A 21558-nucleotide genomic window follows, 5' to 3' on the forward strand; every position below is an offset into this window, starting at 1 on the left:
CCCCCCCCCTTCCCGGACTATCATACTATCATAGACACCCCTACCAGTATCTTAATATCAAATCATAACCCGTCATAATATCTTTGGATAGGGGATACATATAGCATACAAGTTATGCTAAGTAATTAGCTACGTCATCAAATACAGAAATTATAAACATTTGAGGTATCCTATAGCTACTGTATATTTAAGTTTAGATTTTGATATATATATTCTACACTGTAAGTATTGGGGACGTGTATGTATGTAGGCTAATCTGGGCCGTATAAATACAGCAAACGGATTACAAACCACCTATCTATAAATATATGTCAAATCAAGTCTGCTAATTAAACCATTGTATTATTGTAGAACACCCGACTGACCTGGGTATGTAAATGAGCCCCTATTGTTATTGTCTACCGGTATATATATTGCTGTACGTATATACGTGACAGTACGTGCACAGACCCCAGGACCCAGGTTTAAATGTAACAAACGTATCGAACACGGGGGATTTATAAGTGACTGTATACACTGACGTATAGGCCTATCCACATGTCGTTTTAGGATCGTTCTGACAGTACAAGAAAAATTTAAGGCACTTATAAATTATTGCCTTTTTACTGATATCAAGGAAGTCTATTCATGATGTCACGAATTCGATTATTTTCGTGTATCAAAAAGGGATTTCTGATATCGTGAAAAGGCTTATAATTAGTGAAAAAGCGTAATTATTTCGGACTGTCCCACCACGCCTATATCTATTTCATTTATCATTCCAACATTCATAGAATTATCTGTAAAATAAACTAAAGATACACTGTTACAGTTACTTAAACAACAACAAACCTAGATGTTTATTGTTTTACATGCATCTTGTTATATCTACAAGTAACAATTAAGCCCCTTACTGAATATAGCGTACGCCGCACATACAATGGCCTTACAGTAGGATACACCCGTGACCAGACATTGGCAAACATGTACAAACGAAAAGACGTACATACTGAAGATGTATTAGATACACGAAGACATTTAAATATTTTATTGGATTTAAAATTCCAATCTCGATCTCTCCAGCTTTGACTGAACAACGTGTATAGTTTCCTACAAACATTTGATTAAAAATCTCAAGAAAACAAAAAACCCAGGAATTTCATCTTAACTTGTGTAACGGTTCGAATCAAATAACACCTGGTGTGTTTGTCAAACACACATGCGGTATTTACATATCAGCAATGTTTAGTAAGTGTGCATCTTAAGAATAATAAATTTGTCGGTGAAGTCTTACCAGACACAACACGAATATTTTGTCTCAGTAGAGCTAGCTGCACACTGTAAAACATGTATTGCACAAACATGCATCAACCAAGTTATTTAATTAATAATGCATTCACTTAGTATGCCCTGTCTTAAGATACATATCGCAGTGTACTGAAATGACCTGAAGATTCTGTCGTGTCTGTATTACTAGAAAAGTCTGTATTTTTGTAAAAAAATAAAATGGATCAGTGTAGCAGACAAAATAACATCAACCTGACTCGCTGTGACATACAAAGCCCTTCCTAACTATAACTATGGTAGAAGGCAACCAACCCTCAATACCTGTGACATATTTACAACCTTCCTTAACTAAAGTAAAAGACAAAATACAATTGCTAGCAATGGCAAATACAACTTTCCTTAACAAACTGTAGCAAAGACAACTACCATAGCTAGCTGTAACAAATATAATCTTCCTTAACTAACTGTAGCGCATACACCTACCCTAACTAGCTGTGACATGTACAATCTTCCTTTACTAACTGTAGCAAAGACAACCTACCCTAGCTAGGTGTGACAAATACAATCTTTCTTAACTAACTGCAGCAAAAGACAACTTACCGTAGCTAGGTGTGATAAATACAATCTTCCTTAACTAACTGTAGCAAAGACAACCTACCCTAGCTAGCTGTCACAAATACAATCTTCCTTAACTAACTGTAGCAAAGACAACCTACCCTAGCTAGCTGTCACAAATACAACCTTCCTTAACTAACTTTAGGAAAGACAACTTACCCTAACTAAGCTGTGACAAAAACAACCTTCCTTAACTGAAGTAAAAGGCAAGCTACCTGAAGTACTAGCTATGACAAATACAACATTTCTTAAATTAATGTAGCAAAGACAACCTACCCTAACTAGCTGTGACAAAAACAACCTTCCTTAATTACATGTAGCAAAGACAACCTACCCTAACTGGCTGTGATAAATACAACATTCCTTAATTAACAGTAGCAAAGACAACCTACCCTAACTAGCGATGATAAATACAACATTCCTTAATTACATGTAGCAAAGACAATCTACCCTAACTGGCTGTGATAAATACAACATTCCTTAATTACATGTAGCAAAGACAACCTACCCTAACTAGCTATGATAAATACAACATTCCTTACTCAACTATAGCAAAGCCAACCTACCCTAACTAGCTGTGACAAAAACAACCCTCCTTAACTAACAGTAGCGAAGACAACCTACCCTAAATAGGTGTGACAAATACAACCCTCCTTAATTACCAGTAGCAAAGACAACCTACCTTAACTAGCTGTGACAAATACATCCCTCCTTAATTAACAGTAGCAAAGACAACCTCCCCTAACTAGCTGTGACAAATCCAACCCTCCTTAATTACCAGTAGCAAAGACAACCTACCTTAACTAGCTGTGACAAATACATCCCTCCTTAACTAACAGTAGCAAAGACAACCCCCTAACTAGCTGTGACAAATCCAACCCTCCTTAATTACCAGTAGCAAAGACAACCTACCTTAACTAGCTGTGACAAATACAACGCTCCTTAATTAACAGTAGCAAAGACACCCTACCCTAACTAACTGAGACAAATAAAACCCTCCTTAATTAACAGTAGAGAAGACAACCTACCCTAACTAGCGATAATAAATACAACATTCCTTAATTACATGCAGCAAAGACAATCTACCCTAACTAGCTGTGATAAATACAACATACCTTAATTAACAGTAGCAAAGACACCCTACCCTAACTAACTGAGACAAATAAAACCCTCCTTAATTAACAGTACCAAAGACAACCTACCCTAACTGGCTGTGCTAAATACAACATTCCTTAATTAACAGTAGCAAAGACAACGTACCCTAACTAGCTGTGATAAATACGACATACCTTAATTAACAGTAGCAAAGACAACGTACCCTAACTAGCTGTGATAAATACAACATACCTTAATTAACACTGTTAAGTTCATAATCTTCCTTAACTAACTGTAGCGCATACACCTACCCTAACTAGCTGTGACAAAAACAACCCTCCTTAACTAACAGTAGCAAAGACAACCTGCCCTAACTAGCTGTGACAAATACATCCCTCCTTAACTAACAGTAGCAAAGACAACCTAACCTAAATAGCTGTGATAAATACAACACTCCTTAATTAAAAGTAGCAAAGACAACCTACCCCAACTAGCTGTGACAAATACAGCCCTCCTTAATGAACAGTAGCAAAGACAACCTAACCTAAATAGCTGTGATAAATACAACACTCCTTAATTAAAAGTAGCAAAGACAACCTACCCTAACTGGCTGTGAAAAATACAACATTCCTTAATTAACAGTAGCAAAGACAACGTACCCTAACTAGCTGTGATAAATACGACATACCTTAATTAACAGTAGCAAAGACATCCTACCCTAAATAGCTGTGACAAATACAGCCCTCCTTAATGAACAGTAGCAAAGACAACCTAACCTAAATAGCTGTGATAAATACAACCTTCCTTAATTACATGTAGCAAAGACAATCTCCCCTAACTGGCTGTGATAAATACAACAGTCCTTAATTACATGTAGCAAAGACAATCTTCCCTAACTGGCTGTGATAAATACAACATGCCTTAATTACATGTAGCAAAGACAATCTCCCCTAACTGGCTGTGATAAATACAACAGTCCTTAATTACATGGGGCAAAGACAACCTACCCTAGCTAGGTGTGACAAATACAATCTTTCTTAACTAACTGCAGCAAAAGACAACCTACCCTACATAGCTGTGACAAATACAACCCGCCTTAATTAACAGTAGCAAAGACAACGTACCCTAACTAGCTGTGATAAATACAACATTCCTTACTCAAGTATAGCAAAGCCAACCTACCCTAAATAGCTGTGATAAATACAACACTCCTTAATTAAAAGTAGCAAAGACAACCTACCCTAGCTAGCTATGATAAATACAACATGCCTTAATTACATGTAGCAAAGACAACCTCCCCTAACTAGCGATGATAAATACAACATTCCTTATTTAACAGTAGCAAAGACAACCTACCTTAACTAGCTGTGACAAATACATCCCTCCTTAATTAACAGGAGCAAAGCCAACCTTCCCTAACTAGCTGTGACAAATACATCCCTCCTTAATTAACAGTAGCGAAGACAACCTACCCTAACTAGCGGTGACAAATACAACCCTCCTTAATTACCAGTAGCAAAGACAACCTACCTTAACTAGCTGTGACAAATACATCCCTCCTTAACTAACAGTAGCAAAGACAACCCCCTAACTAGCTGTGACAAATTCAACCCCCCTTAATTAACAGTAGCGAAGACAACCTACCCTAAATAGCTGTGATAAATACAACATACCTTAATTAACAGTAGCAAAGACAACGTACCCTAACTAGCTGTGATAAATACGACATACCTTAATTAACAGTAGCAAAGACATCCTACCCTAAATAGCTGTGACAAATACAGCCCTCCTTAATGAACAGTAGCAAAGACAACCTACCTTAACTAGCTGTGACAAATACATCCCTCCTTAACTAACAGTAGCAAAGACAACCTGCCCTAACTAGCTGTGACAAATACATCCCTCCTTAATTAACAGGAGCAAAGCCAACCTTCCCTAACTAGCTGTGACAAATACAGCCCTCCTTAATGAACAGTAGCAAAGACAACCTACCTTAACTAGCTGTGACAAATACAACCATCCTTAACTAACTGCAGCAAAAGACAACCTACCCTAAATAGCTGTGACAAATGCAACCCTCCTTAATTAACAGTAGCGAAGACAACCTACCCTAACTAGCTGTGACAAATACAACCCTCCTTAACTAACTGCAGCAAAAGACAACCTACCCTAAATAGCTGTGACAAATACAACCCTCCTTAATTAACAGTACCAAAGACAACCTACCCTAACTAGCTGTGACAAAAACAACCCTCCTTAACTAACAGTAGCAAAGACAACCTACCCTAAATAGCTGTGACAAATACAACGCTCCTTAATTAACAGTAGCAAATACAACCTACCCTAAATAGCTGTGAAAAATACAACCCTCCTTAATTAACAGTAGAAAAGACAACCTACCCTAAATAGCTGGGACAAATACAACCCTCCTTAACTAACTGCAGCAAAGACAACCTTACCTTAGTAGTTGTGACATATGCAACCTTACTCAACTGTAGCAAAGACTCCCTAACTAGCTGTGACAAATACTGCTGTTCCTAACGACTACATAACCTAACTAGCTAAGGCAAAGCTACCTCCTCTTTATAAAGGCATAACTTCATCTGTGTCCACATGTTCACCTGTTATCTGTTTTCATCTGTTTGTTGTATTTTAAAGAGAGGTAGATTGCGTTTATAGATGTTATACATACGAGTATACGAACTGTACATATAAGAACAGCATTGAATAACTTAGCGCACAATCTAATTGGCTAATCATACGGCTGACCCAGGGGGCTGTACTTGCTTTTAACATCAGCGGTCATACCATGGCAGATCGATATTCTCCGCAAGTCTAATGTTCAAAACTATTGTCCTTGTAACAATCTCAAGACTTAAATGGTAGTAAAAACGAGGTTAACAAAACCAGCTTTACATTTATCTCCTATACTTAATGAGCTGTCTCAATAAGGGGTACAGTATTTCATATAATCCTAGGTATGAGATGTTTCATTTGAAGACGTCTCATCCTTTTCGAGATATCTCTATTTTTTCAGAGGTATACAAGGCTTTAACCACCTTTAATCTTCTTAAACATAACAATGACATTTGACGATATCTTTATTTGAACATAGAGATATCGCTATTTCATATTCATATATCTCTAATACCTCTGCAACCCACTCTTTAGATGTGATATATTTAGTTGGTTTGCTATATATTCTAGAATAGCCATACTATTGATTCGATGCTTTTTAGGATGTTCTAAAACGAGAGCGGTCTAAAATGACGTCGAAGCGATAAAAGGCAGGGTAGAAGGGCGGTGGTTAACGAGAACAAAAAATCCTCTCGCAATCGACTGTTCTCTCGACTCTTTTTGTGCCATTGTCAAAATTATCCTCTTTAATCATTTTTTTTTTTCTGAAGTTGCCATATATAATCACGTACTCCCAAAAACCCAGAGTCAAGGTATTTGTATCGACAAAAGGGAGGTGTACTAAATACATAATATATTAAAAGGTATGGAACTTCTAAACGTATCATATATGAAAATATCTCTCTCCGTATTTCGAGACAGACACATGGACCTAAGCTCCGATAATTTAAATATAGACTGAGTATATGACCATAAGACTGACGTCACTGGTGTTATTGTCAACGTAGCTAGTAAACAGTTCTCCATACACTTCAAAATCACATATCAAATATCAGCACCCGTTCTCAGGTACTACTTCCATAGGTTCTCTGCTGTAAGATCTACCTGATCTGATAGTTCAAGTTTGTTTCCATACTTGGAGAAGTGACAGTCCCGTTTGACGGCTGAGGAGCGAGTATGATTGATGGCGATCGTACACCACAAACTGCTAGCACCAAGGCTAGGGTTACGGTGATACCCCCGGGGAAGGAACGGTGCTGTTTCAGTCAGGACACACGGTCATAAACCTAACCCCACTTCACCCCAAAGATTACGAGACTAGTTTATCCAAAAATGTTTTAACGATATCGAGAGCTCTTCAAGAAGATCTACCTATTCCAATTTTAAAACAAATTTTGAACTTGAAAATTACCTTGCGAAACTAAAGCCAAAAGAAAGTCAAATTATTGTTAAGTTCATTACTTCAAATATACACGTACCTATAGAAACTGGAAGATGGATTGGAATACCAAAAGAAAACAAAACTTGTAATCGATGTTTTAATGAAATTGGTGATGAATATCATTATCTATTTAAGTGCGAACACGTATCTGTTAAACAAATAAGGCAACTATGTATTCGAAGTTACTACTGTACTTACCCTAGCCTTATTAAAATGCGTGGATTATTTACTATATGTAATGTAATAGTTTTAATGATAGCAAATTTCTAGAAAAACTTGAAAAGCTATTGAATGTTCGTAATAAGTTTATCATGGTAGCCTTAGTGCCTTTGTTATCCGCCATGTATGTATGAACATGACACACATTGACCTCTTGTAGCATACTTTGTATGTCTGGGAGAAATAAAATCTGAATCTGAATCTGGTATCTTTCTTCTGTGTGGTTCCCTTTGTGACACATATAAAAGAGACAATTTAATAGGCTGCCCCCATTACAAAACTGTGGATCTCTGTCTTTTGATTTTTCTCCTGATTACCCACTCGCTATATATGGTGATGTCTAATTAGAGAATTTAGAAAGGAACTTAGTATGGCAGCTAGAGTTCACTCTGGCACTAGAGAAGGACACATATACATTAAGAGAAGATGTTTATGGTCAATGACCTATAGGGTCAAGACTGGAAATTTTGTCCAGAAGGTCGTAGTCGGGGCTGTTCTCTTCCTTATTCATGGAGAAATGGTCTTACTATCTGGACTGGGAGTTACAGTCTATCCAATGGGAAGGAACCGTACTTTGTATCAGGATCGGGTTCATAGTTACTCCCTCCAGAGAAGACCACTGTGGTATCAGGGTTTAGAATAGGTGTGTTCATTGTATTGTAGAAAGTTCATGTAGCACAACCTGTTAAGTGTTTAATTGTGACGTTTCGATGACAAATACGGTATACACTCTGTCATCATTATTTATTTTTGTCTGAAGATGTTTGTCTGAAGAAGATGACAAAGTACATATCGTATTAGTCAACGAAACGTCACACATTAACATGTCAATGGTTGTGGTATATGAACCTTTCTAAAATGCATACTTACCACATCGTAGAAAATGTTTGGAAAGTGATCATTTGATACTTAGCGAATGGGTGACTTTAATTTAGGAAAAATACTCGTTGAAAACTAACTCAGCTCCAGTCACCTGTCCCTTTTTATAGTTATACCGGTGGAAATGTTACTTTTCCCCACCAATACGATGTCTCGGAATTGGCTGTGATTATCTATAGAATCCCTCTTTTGCTTAGATCTGTAAGAAATATGGTCGAACAGTCTATATAGAGCTTACATTACCAGTATTACATACCGAGAATATATGTTGTGATATTTTGTTCCTTGCAGAAAAAGTTTTATGACTGCCTGCTTCAGGGTACGATAGCCGAAATAAAGGAATGGAATAAGGACGATATGTACAACACTTACTTCAAGGTAAGTCCAACCCTCTGCTTCTCTCACCACATCCAATTAGACACCGAAACACGCCATTTAATGACAAAACTCGACTGGGGTTATTCCGATCTGTTATAAAAAGAAACACGAGGGAACAACACATTTGTTTTGTATCCGAGACTTTTATTTTCCTATTTCAAAAATACAGAAACCATTTTTACCTCCATATTTCTTTCAGTAGACGTTTAATACCATTACCGTTTCCCTTGATAAGAGAGAATCACACACTGATATCACTGAAGTGTTTTTGCCTTGCAATGTTCTTTGATGTATGGTTCTCTTGTAATCCAGAATGGCTTGGCGCCAATACATGTGACGGCAATGAGTGGTCGGGACGATGAGATGGAGGAAATCTTGACTATCCTCCTGAAGGGTGGTGCTGACGTGAACGCCAAAACCAAGTCTGATCATAATAGTGTCCTTCACCTCCTAATCAAACACAACCATATCAGCGTCGCCTTCCCCGGCGTCGTGGCCGCGCTCGACTATTTCCCTGACGTCCATTGGCGAAACAGGGTAGGCAAAGTATACCTGTACATACGTGTGTGAAACTCAAAGGGAAATTAATGAAGTATTGTTTAATTTATTACTTGTATATTCAATACCGTCATGTCATTTTCTCAAATTGTAAACTCAGATTTGTTGTCTTGTTTGCAGATTTACTATAATGTATCTATGGAGTATTCGCGTCCACTTAAACATGAATCATAAGCATACTATTCACACTAGACCGCAGCTCTTGCAAGGGAGTTTAACCCTAAACAAACAAAATGCCCACGCCAATGAAATCAGTATTATGTAACGATGCATTTTTCAACTTTTTATCAGCATCATTTCATGTCATTTTTCTGTCAGCATTTACGTACGGCATACGACATTGCTGTGGCCAGGGAGTATTTTGACATTGCGTCGTGTGTGGATGGGACAATGATGCCAGCAGACGCTCGGGCTTTGTACGGCAGGTCTGTCGGCGTCATATACGGAGTGAGTATAACCTTTAGTGGGACAGGGAAACAGATTCATCCATTCTGTGGAGCATGTATAGATGAAAGTTAGATAGAGACTCTTAATCATGGAGGTATGGACTAGGAGCATACTCTCAAAAGAACACCAGGAATCACTTATATGTGTTCAATGCGTTACCATTCTCGATATCTAGGGGTTACGCTTACTTTCGCTCCCTGCACCCCAGGAATATATCATAGCGAAAACGAAGGCACACGCTGCTAGCTATTTGATTGGTGTCAGGTAAAAAATCCTGACCAATCACTAGGCTGATACATTTCCTTTGAAAATTACAGAGCAGCGACACCCGACTTCAAAGCCAGTAAGTTTTACCGTTATGCCACCGCGAGATTTTTTTGATGTACATCAAAGGATCAAACTAGTCTTCTCGTGTCATCCACAAGGTACCGCAGAATAAGCCTTCGATTTTGCTATGACATATTCCAGGGGTGTAGACAGCAAAAGTGAGCGTAATTCCTGGAGTATCGAGGATGTTGTGTTACATGCGGTCGCTCAAGCAAGAATTAATGCGTATTGCACTACCATCTTGGCTAACAAGAAATATTGGTATAGGTTGATTTATTTAATCCTCTTATTGTCACTAAAATTCCCTGTTGACATTTTATATATTTTTTGTTTACTATAAGGTGCCTTTTTTTCGTATTTCTAAAATCTGGAAAAAAAATCAGCTATGCATCCTCTGCTAATGGTAAAACTATGGATGTCCAATTCAAAACGTCAGTGTGAATTGTTTTAGATACATTTTATTCATAGAATGGCATTCACTGACAATGTCCATCTAAATATCGAAATGACAGTTTCTATACATTTTATTGAACAAGATAATATCAGAAAAGTATTGTAATAATCGGTTGGATATTTCGTTTAAACTATAAAAGTACGAAAAAACAAGTTCGGTGAGAGAAAAAAAAACAATTTCAAGGTTTCGCTCTTCTGTTCGTGTGTTGAGGTCCATGCACTACTAATGAAATATATTTCCAGAAACGACTGATGGCTGCCATTTTGAACAACGACGAAGAAGATGCCATTCTCAGTGTTAACAAGGGAGCTAACTGTAATATACTGAATGACGTAAGTATATCGGTAGTGCGTTAATTCTACGATATAACGTCTTTGGGGTCTTTAAATGTGTTTTACTTTGAGTCAGGATTTCTATTAGCATCTTTAGTTTTATTTCTAGTAGATGTGTTTTAACTTCATTTAGGTTTTGGCAGTTATGCATGCAACTGAAAAAGAAAATAAAACATATTTGGAATAGACCATCCGTTAGTCATGACGATGGTATTGTGTAAGGAATGAAGGAATTAACCTTTCTTGGAGAAAGGGAAGACCATGCGGTAGATATAAATAAATCTATTAAAGAACACTACAAAAGAACGGGTTCACCGATGTCGACAACTTAAAGTTAAATCTAATATGAAACATATTTGGTATAGGGGTTTAACATTTTCTTTAAATACATAAATGTGAAGACATACAGGAAGGATCCAATTGGGAAACAGGGATAAATCGTTTCATCACTAGTCATGTCACAAAGAATTGGATAGTAATCTATGTTATATAGCTTAGAAGGTGGGTCACAACAAGAGAAATAAGGGTGAAATGTAAATCATAAGGAGACCAGACATTTAGAACTAATTCACACATTGATTTTAACTGACTTAAGTTTAAAGCATATCTTATTCAAGGATTTCATTTTTATGTAAAAGAAAATGTAAATAAAAGTGCTCCCCCGTGGGACAGGGGCAAGACCAAATACCAGCTAAGGATACATTGACGTTTAACTTAATTTGGCAATAAAAGTGCCGGGGTCAAAAGGGTTCAATTTTATATTTATGAAAACGGGGAACAAAGAGAGGAAGTAAGATTATACATAGAAAGCATTACTGTTTAAAATTGCTTGTTTGGAATCCTATTTTAGAAAATATTATTCGTATATTATTCGTATAAATTGATTTTCGTATAAATTGATTTTTAAAACGTTCCCGTGGATGTAATGACTACTATATGTACATGTGGCTTCACCTGATGTCAAATATAAGTGAGATTAATGTTCGTGTAGCGTTATCTTTACAACTTTGTATCCTACAGCATGGCTGTGCTGCTATCCACTACGTGTTCACAGTGTACGAACTTCCGCCCATGCCTCTAGTGACGGCCATGCACCAGAAGAAGGCTGACCTCAACATTACTGACTCTGTGAGTACCAATACACGAATAAACAATATGAATAAATAAAAACGCATACACAGAATCGTACTCTGGATTTTGTGAGTATTAATACACTGATATACACTATAAATAAATCAAAACGCATACAGTGGAATCCTACTTAACCGTCGTTGCGTGTACACTATTGCTAACATATGTGAGAGTAATTCGGTATTCACTATTTCGAGGTTGAGGTTAGTAGGACGGAAACGTTTCAGAGGTAGCTCAGTTAGACCATGTCGATTATACTTTAAATTATGTATGCACCTTTTAATATTCCTTTCCATTAATTTAACAATTCAGTATTAACTGTCCTACACAATGAAAGTAGCTATATCATTACGAAAACAATACTGGTGTTTGAATATCTTTACAGAAGCCCATTTAAATTAAGGAAAAGGACTAATATGTGTTAAATATTTTATAATGAACAACCATTTTTTGTTAGTATGGCTTGATACGTATTCTCAATTTATTTGCCCGACTTAATTGTTTTTTGATTTCCCCCCGTTATTGTCTGTGAACAGATCCGATGTTTGTTTGTTTTACTCCTTCGCAAACACTCCAATTAATAACTTTAAATGAAACCCTACACATACCTTACCTAGCATATAAGTTGTGCCTGGAAGATCATAAACTGTTTTCATTGGAATAAAAAAAATAGTTATGGCCCTTGATTTACGTATATCATAGGTACACCATGGTGGAACTATCGAAATAATAATTTATTATGGGTACACACTTATAAAGTTTTAATTTTCATCATCAATTTTTATTTGTAAGGTCTAATTGATATTTGTGATATCTGAACAAGCGTTGAGGAAGAGTTGATACGAATGATGTATGGTGCAATTTCTATGTATTTCTTACCTAAATACACTTGACTACCTTCTGTCCTCTTCCCATTGTGGTCAAAAGCGCATACAAATGACTATTTTGCTGACCCATGACGTCATTGTTTGTTGTAACTAGGAGGGTGATACAGCCTTGAACCTGTGTGTAAAGAGTCGGCCATTGAGGTTGAGTGGACAGATGAACAACATTGTCGCTGCTCTCGTCAGATGGGGCGCCCTTTCCACATACAAGGACCTAGTCAGTACTTAAATACTAGTAAAATATCACATGATTTTCAATTGAAATATTTATCAAATAATTTTGGGCATTTCAATATAACATTGTTTTCTTAATGTATTGTTTCAGAAATTTCTAGTCGTTAACCTATTGAACAAAATGTGGAATACTGTGTATGTAGTATTGTCTATACATATTGTCAATGACGTCAAGATCGTCTCACTTTTTATTAACGTGAACGACATCATTTCTTCCCTAGGACGGAAATGATGCCCTCGCTCTGGCCACGGAACGGAATTACAATGACATCGTAAGACTTCTTAAAAAAGACAGGGCACAACATATATTGGTATGTATATGAAACTTCTCTCGTTTAAACATAATACAGGTCATGCGTCTGTTTCTCAATGATCAAGTCGCAAGTGTCATTTGACGGGTTATATTTACCATTCTAGTCAAAATATGTTGAGACATTTTTAAAGATCAACAATGCATAAGGTCGTCTTTGGAGCCATGTTTACATGTCTATTATATTGTCACACTAGTAAGGTCCCTTAAATGTTACCTGCTAGTCATTAGTAAGACATTGTTATAAGTGTGAAATCTTCTGAAGCTACATGATAATCATTACTGTAAAATTATGCAATATTCTGTGGAACCATGTTTGCATGTCTATTCCGTTATCATAAACGTACGGTCCCTTAAACGTTAACTGGTGGTCATAGGTGGAACACTGTTACAAGTGTAAGGCCCATTAAAGTTAACAGTGGGGTGACACTGTAACAAGAGAAAGTCCATGTAAAGGTTATTAAATAATAAAAAAATATGACAATGTTATCAATGAAAAGATTTCTATAGGTAATCAAATAATTAAAAGTGTGACATTGTAACAAGTGAAAGACTCTGGGAATGTTCTGGGAAAGAATACACCTACTGTATAACATTGTATGTCGTAAGAGGCAGAATCCGTTGTTTTCTTCTGTGTCTTCCGTTAAGGGGACACTTGCGAAACCAAACGTGATCTCCGACCTCATTCCAACACATCAGATCTATATCTTTCCTTTTGCTCATTTCCCTTCTATCTTTTCGGGGGTGTCTCAATAGGAAGCAATTCCCATACAACCTTAGCTGTTGCGTGGACGTGAAAACCCCGGCTTAAAGGTTTAGTACAGCTTTCTAAGGTTATCAGAAGAACATAAGTGTTATGTCAGCAAAAATGAATGTCTCTCTGATGGTTATCCTGTAAACAAATGGTGTAACATTATCACAAGTAGAAGGATATATGAAGGTAACAATATCGTAACATTGTCACACGTGCAAGTGTTAGAAAGGTTACCAGATAAGCTTACACTGAGAACTAGATATGCCAACTACATACAACCGTTTACCCCAAAGGACATGGAAGAGATGGCGGAAATGGAGTTGTTGCAGGCAGGTTTGAAAGACCATGATGAGGATGAGGAGGACAACGCTTCGAGTGTTAGTCTTGCGTTCGAGGTGAGGCGAGGAACCTGTGACCTTAACCCTGACCTTGTAACACTCCAACAATTTGCCGTGCATTAATCCACCATTGCTGTTTGTGAACTTTGACGAAATGTTATTTTTTTTAATCCCAAATGTGAAATTATTTTTATTAATATTACAGGTGTGACTAGATAACATCAGTTAAGGTGTGTGACTAAATTATATTAACATGTTTTGTGTGACTGCGCGCGCAAAAAGTACTACTTATCAAGGAACTACAATGCTTCGTTGCGTATATTTGGAGCAAACAAAAACATTTACAAATGTGCATACATATTGATTCAGTTCTTAACTTTATCTTGTTACTGAACCCGACATCATAAATAAAGCGGTGCCTTGACCTTGACAAGTATCACATGGCTCATACCTGGCCTCTGTTGGATGTCATTTGCTACCAATGATTAATGGACCAGATGGAACCGAAGCGATTTATAATAATCATCTTTCATATAAACGCTTACTCATCAATATATAACCTATTACATGTATATACTTACTGAAGTAATGTTTGTTATTCATTCCTATCATGATGACGTGTTTATTTGTGATACTCCAATGCCACCATCATGGATATCACTATGTTCATTCTTTGTAGTTATTTTAGCATCCTTCTCATCACTGACCTAATTGATATTTTATTGCAGTGGGTACGGAATATTTATCAGTTTGGGTAATGTTTTCTGGTGGTATAAAGCTAGATATAGGTCAGTAGACGTGTGCTCAGTAGGTACAAGCCAGATGCATTGACGATATTTTTTATCAGCTGGACGTCTAATGCGTTATATACCCCTTAAATCGAACATGCTATTCGGCCCTAGATTCCATAATCACGAGAAGATTGAGCTAAGTGGGATGCGCCATAAAATGATTGGTGTAACTGAATGTGTATGAACTGTAAACCACTCGGTTATTCAGCCAATCCAAATCACTGCTAAAATCCAGATTGTTAAAAGCTGAAAAAAAAGTCTATAAATATCTCGTATAATAGCAGGGCAGCAAGATTATAAGAGATGGATATAACAGGGACATATTTGTTTTCGCTGTAACTTGTGAAGACAGTCGTAACATTAGGAACGTTTACTCATGAATATATACCGAAAACCAAGAGTATATGGGAAAGTTCTTTTTGCATATTGATATGCAGTCGAAATGTCATTTGAAGCAACTGTCGCGAAAATTATTTTTCGCGAAAATGTGTTAGATTGTTTGCTCCATGTACGTGTTAAACCTTTTTGTTCTCCGTATTTATGTTACACTGTACTCCGTATATGTGTTGTAATGTACTGTTTTTAGGAAGAGGAAGAGGGCGACAAAGAGGAAGACTTTGACTATAACAATATCCCTTTGGTAAGGCAATCACTGTGATTGAGCGACCCGCTTCCTCCTATATACGTTTATTCATCTCCGGCATATGGCATATACTTTTTTTCTTTTTGTATTGCATGGTTCTTGTTTATTGGATGCTGGGCCTTACCCTATTCAAAGACGATTTATATTTATATAGCAAAGTCATTATCACATTTTTGGATCTCGGTTTTCTATTTTTAGAAAACGTTTTCAATTTTTTAAGAACTTGAATGTGCATGGCTCGTTATTTTACGCTGTAAATATCTGTGTAACAAGTTTGTTTATATCCTCTATTGCTGGACTACTGTTTAGTATTCTGTTTTAACTGGGTTTTTTACTTGTATTCGTGTGTTTGTAGAATATTACATAAGTAACGTTGGTGATGTTATTGGCTGGTAATAGTTTAGGTTCCCGTTGTGTGTGTCCTAGGTTTATAAATCAAGACACATGATGATAAGTCTGCTGGTGGATATGGTAGTCCCCGAGTTTAATCGTAACCTTCATAATCAAATTTATCTCTTTTGAGCAATTTCACGGTTCATAATATAAGCCCTGTTCTCATAATTAATGTAAATAATATCCAGCACTGGTCTTACGTTTGAAATTCATATAATTAAAGAATTTAGCTCATCTCCCTTGTGTGTCAACAGTAGGTTAGACCGAGTTGGTTTTCCACCGTTTTGGCCCTAGCATCGCCTATGAGTCTTACATAGACTAAACAGATGTATGGTCCATTTAAAAAAATATATATTGATAAACTGTATCTATTACCAAATTTGACAAGTGCAATAACGTTTGTATGTCGTAAGTTCGTTGTTCAATATTTGGTAGAATCTGCTGGTGGATATCTCATTACCCAATGTGTGCCGGTCACAATTATCATTCAGCACGGTTCATAATATAAACATTTTACTCTTTTGTTTTATCGCCCAATGTTTTGGTGCAATTACATGTGTTTATCTAACGTTCATCTTCACTATTCTCGAACAAGTGTACATAGACATTTTTTTTAAAAAATAATTTCCCTTATGCATTTAGTTTTGGTGATGATCCATTAATGAAGAGCAAACATTCATTTAATGCACGTGCATTTGATCCTGTGTATCCTTAGTTCTAGCTTGTACATTTCATATACCTTGCAGTGGATGTCTTTTTTTTCCGTACAATATGCAATTCTAAAGTTGTGGTGATTAGTAGTGGCATTTAAATCTTAAACAATTTACTGAAAAAGATTTCATATGAATAGAAATACAATGTCCTAGTGGTTGTGGCTGCTTATAATATACAGTACTTTATTTCACAGTTTCGCATTACCATCGTAAATATTTTTAATGTAGATATTTAATACTATTTGTTTTACATCTTGTGATGTAGTCATACTTTGTTGGGTTAAGTACAATAAAAATAGTGTTGCAAAATCATTTTCACACATGTACATGTAGACAGAAGAACCGGAAATTTCAAAAACACCACTGGAGGATGTGTCACCACACACAAGAATTAGGAACAAACGACCGGAACTTATGCAATCAGTGGAAGCTGGAGCTTTAAAGTCACAAATCGCAAATACAGAACCGGAAGTTATTGAATCAATGGATGCTGGCTCATCCCAATCACAAAGAAAGGACAAAGAACAAGTAGTAGAAGAATCAGCTGGAACTATGTCTTCAATATCAACAATGGATAGGCAGGAACCTGAAGTAATCAAAGACCCAATGAAAGCTATGGCAGAACTATCAACCACTGAGGTACCGATCGTCAACTTTAAGCATGCCATACCCCTGTTCTAGATTGGTGACGGTCTTCCTGTTTACTTGGACAGTTGTTGCTTCTTTCGGAGCTGCGGTAATTGCAGTTCATACAAAACAGCATGCTACTATCCTCTTCTGATGTTATACGCATGAGTATTGTTTTCACACGTTTGTTTAGTTCCTCGTTTCTCGGTTTCTATCTATTATTCTCTATTAAAAGAGAATTTCCCTGGATATTGCATGGATTGTTTCTGATTGGATTAATATCTTTGCACGGAAATTTTTATTTTTTGATCCCTTGGCGATGTCCTCGTTCTTGATATCTATATAATTTAATGTTTTTGGATATAAAATATGTAACTGTTTTCTGTTTCTATCTCAGTCATAACTGTTGCCCATTACTGACCACAGGTCCTTAGTTATGGTGTACGAATTACAATACTTCTCGACCTCTCATTGTCAAGAATACTTACAATGTTGTTTAAGTACATTTCGACTGATGTCAGGTACATAGTACATATGATCATAACATATGATAACAATGAAGGATCCGCACGAGTTGCCTGTCGTTGAAATCGTGGAGGAATCAAAAGAGATAACGCCAATAACGACCAACGAAAGTTGAGGTACTTGTTTGTTAATTGGAGACTGCATGGTGGATACTATCAACATAGTGGCTGGTGGATGTTAACTTATTACCGACGTTTTATTTTAGCTTCACCATCCAAAGCATCCTGGTCGTTACATATATTTATTTCACTTGTATCACCTCTGCTCCATACATCACATCCAGGTTTTCACGTCCTTTCTTAACAGGAATTATAATTCTCCCGTCACTTCCTACTAAATATACAAATAATTTTTAAACTGAAATCATAGAACTTAATGACCTTCATACCTCATCATTACCGATCTTATAAAGTTCTTGTTTTTCTTTATGTAGCTTCCTTTTATTTAGAGAAACTTGTATCCACGTGAGCTCGTGGTTACCTTCCATCACATAGATCAACTAGTTAGAGTACCAGAGTGATTGGTGAAGGTTTACTATTCACAGACATTGTTTTGTATAAGTTTCACTATCCAAAATACTTCTCGAGGAACCTCACAACCTCCATACCTCATAAATTACCTGACCTCATATTAATTGCCTACTTCTTCACTCACCTTCCTTAAATCATATCGACACAAGCTTACATTCTCCTTACCTCATATTTACTTTACCTCATAGGAATTATACTTGTCTATTGAATTCATAAAGCATTCTAAATCACATTTCTGTTCCTTATATAAATTACTCAGCATTCATGATTAGGAAAGACTAGATTATACATACTAAATATATATTGTATTTTGTTACCTTGCCGTTACTTTTTGTGATGTTGATTATATATTCCTCTTTTAATTTATATTTGGCGTTTATTTCAGGTCAGTAGACTGTTATATTTCCTTTTCAGAACACGTCAAACGAAATGCGCGTTTCGTTGCCATTTTATTCAATTTACACTAATGATAGAATTGAAGCTAATGCTCAATACCCTGACAATACGGCATGGCAAACTGACACAACACACAGAATCATACCCAGGTTTATGACGAACTGACATAATACTCGTAAATACCACAAATGACTACATTCATAAACGTTTACATGCAACAGACTGGCAATATACTCATTAGCATATTCATTCATACGGCAGGCTGGCATTTACTCATTAGTATATTCCTTCAAGCATATTGATACATATGTCATGCTAAACTCATTAACACATTCATACATACGACTAGCGTACAACACACGCCAATATGGTATGCGGAAAGTAGCATACTGCAGGAAGACAAATACAATCATAAGCAGGGTATCATATATGCAAATATTATATGTGATATATAAAGACTACATATGATCACCATAGGAACCAGAACCTGAAGTTGAAGAGGAACCGGAACCCCAAGCACCTCCAACACCCGATCCACCACCCGAGGAGGTATAGAAATCACGCCATACGCATGCGCGTCTTCTGCGTCATATCCTCCTGACACTTAAATGAAAGAATTACTAAAATGTCAAATTTGATATTTCCTTTTGTACCATCTGATCCTCCTCAAAGCACACACGTGTTTTCCTACATAACATGCAATGCACGCGCTACTAACAGTTAAACATGGTTGTGGTTTATGCTTTTATCGTTTTCTTTTATTTCTTTGAATGAATCTGTTTTCTTTTATTTATAATATTTTAATTACTTTCTTATATATTTCTAAAAAAGTTCTTGCATGTTTGATAATGTATAGTTTTTATGCATGTTTTAGTTATGGTGTTATTGCATGCTATCCTTTTTCTATTACGTGTAGCTACTACATACTCAACTTGATATATACTTATCTACTTCACGTATTACTTCACATCACGTGCTAGATTATCTCGTATGGAGTCTACACGTGCATATTAGCGTAATATTACTAATCAGAAGAGTTATATTGACAAGAAAGGTATGCTTGTTTTTCAGGACGATTATCAGGTAATGTCTGGTGTAGGGAGTGTGGGACGCCCTGTTGTTAATTGTCTACTGATCAGTTATACACAACTCATAATCTACAGAATATCAATCAAATACGTGTTCAGTTTTGTTTTTGTACGTCACCTACTTACCTGTTTTATCTATTTTCACACGTTTTTAAGCGATTTAAAAAAGCAAAGAGGTACGTTCTCTTAATTTGGTTAAAAGTGATATTCATAGATACAGTTTTGAAAGCAAACGGTAAACTATGGATTTAAAGTAAGCTCAGAAACACTAAAATTTTTGGAAGTTTCCAATTAATAAACTTTTACTAAACATACAAAATTTCGTTCCATTTGAAATATAAGCAGTAGACTTTGTTTCCTAGTATGTTTTGCAATGGTGACGGGATACTAACAATATAGAGTGGTTTCCATTCTTCGTATGTCTATCCGTAGCAGCACTGCACTGGAAGGACAACATTAGGTATACCACGTGAAGATATATGACGATTCCAATTCAATGAATTTATTAATTGAGTCAGCCCGCAGATGTCTGTCTTGGTCCAAGTCGATGTCATTTTTGATATAGCTTTTAAATAAAAAAATAAATGTCGATCCATAAAAGGCCAGTGTCAACAAATTATGAAGAATAACGTTCTAATAAATAAAAATAACAATTAAAACATTTTCAGATTTTCGGCGAAGCAATGCCTGGTATCTGGTACCTGAGAGTACCATATAATTACAGTCATTTTAGCATTTTATATTACTATGTTACTGAAAACGAATTTAATCTTCAATTCGGATAATTACAGTTGACATACTGTGTTTATTCTATAACTAACATCATACACAACTGTAGCGGTTAAGGTAATATTGACGTTGTGTACTGGGTCGATGGACAGAAACAGACTTACACAGATAGGATAATTATTGGTGTGTTCTATTACAGATGGATGATATTCAAGTAAGATTGTTTAGCGAGCGAAAAACAAAAAGATGTGTTCACTTGTCAATTAAAAATAATCGCATGCATTGTGTTCTTTCTTGTTCTTGGATATCAATTGAAATAATCGAATCCTGCTCGTTATTATTAGAACATAATTATTATCAACGGGAATGAACCGGTGTCACTGGTTACTATTGAAGTGGTTTTTTTTATATATATCTATTGGGATGACCCGATCACTGTCCGTTACTCGTTCGAGAACATTTTTGTGTTAGCTTTGATTTTCGGGAATGACCCATCCCGTTCTAATAGACATTTAGAGTACACTTTGTATACATTGGCTTTGTGTATCTTCTGCTCGTTTATTCCGTCTTTGCATATTGCAGAGTTATCTTCTCTTGGGAGCAGGTATTGATTGTTACGTCACTTGTTTGTGAGAGTAACGTCATCAATTTTTGAGAAAACGACGTAATTTTCTCACACAAACCAATGACGTAACAATCAATACCTGCTCCCAAGAGAAGATAACTCTGCAATACGCAAAGACGGAATACAGTATTTATTGGAGAGTTACCCAACTTTTGCTCGTTACGATGTATGATAACGTTTGTTTAAATGAGTTTTTTTC

General features: G+C 36.3%; 1 protein-coding gene across 10 annotated transcripts in view; it reads left to right on the forward strand.

Moving 5' to 3' along the window:
* LOC110454921 (serine/threonine-protein phosphatase 6 regulatory ankyrin repeat subunit B-like) overlaps positions 1 to 21558 on the forward strand; it is a 35548-nt gene that overhangs the window by 874 nt on the left and 13116 nt on the right. For 2 of the 10 annotated variants that reach the window (XM_021504739.1, XM_021504763.1), the window contains exons 2-11: positions 8444 to 8530; positions 8843 to 9067; positions 9407 to 9535; positions 10559 to 10648; positions 11669 to 11776; positions 12761 to 12880; positions 13119 to 13208; positions 15677 to 15730; positions 19395 to 19466; positions 19989 to 20000. In XM_021504739.1, coding sequence (XP_021360414.1) covers positions 8444 to 8530; positions 8843 to 9067; positions 9407 to 9535; positions 10559 to 10648; positions 11669 to 11776; positions 12761 to 12880; positions 13119 to 13208; positions 15677 to 15730; positions 19395 to 19466; positions 19989 to 20000 — 987 coding nt within the window. Of the gene's footprint in view, positions 1 to 8443; positions 8531 to 8842; positions 9068 to 9406; positions 9536 to 10558; positions 10649 to 11668; positions 11777 to 12760; positions 12881 to 13118; positions 13209 to 14254; positions 14357 to 15676; positions 15731 to 17172; positions 19375 to 19394; positions 19467 to 19988; positions 20001 to 20933; positions 20949 to 21558 lie in introns of those variants that run through there. The other 8 variants (XM_021504748.1, XM_021504780.1, XM_021504773.1 and 5 more) reach the window with 7 other exon arrangements.

This window comes from Mizuhopecten yessoensis, unplaced genomic scaffold (assembly GCF_002113885.1).
Source record: "Mizuhopecten yessoensis strain PY_sf001 unplaced genomic scaffold, ASM211388v2 scaffold917, whole genome shotgun sequence".
NCBI classification, from domain to species: domain Eukaryota; kingdom Metazoa; phylum Mollusca; class Bivalvia; order Pectinida; family Pectinidae; genus Mizuhopecten; species Mizuhopecten yessoensis.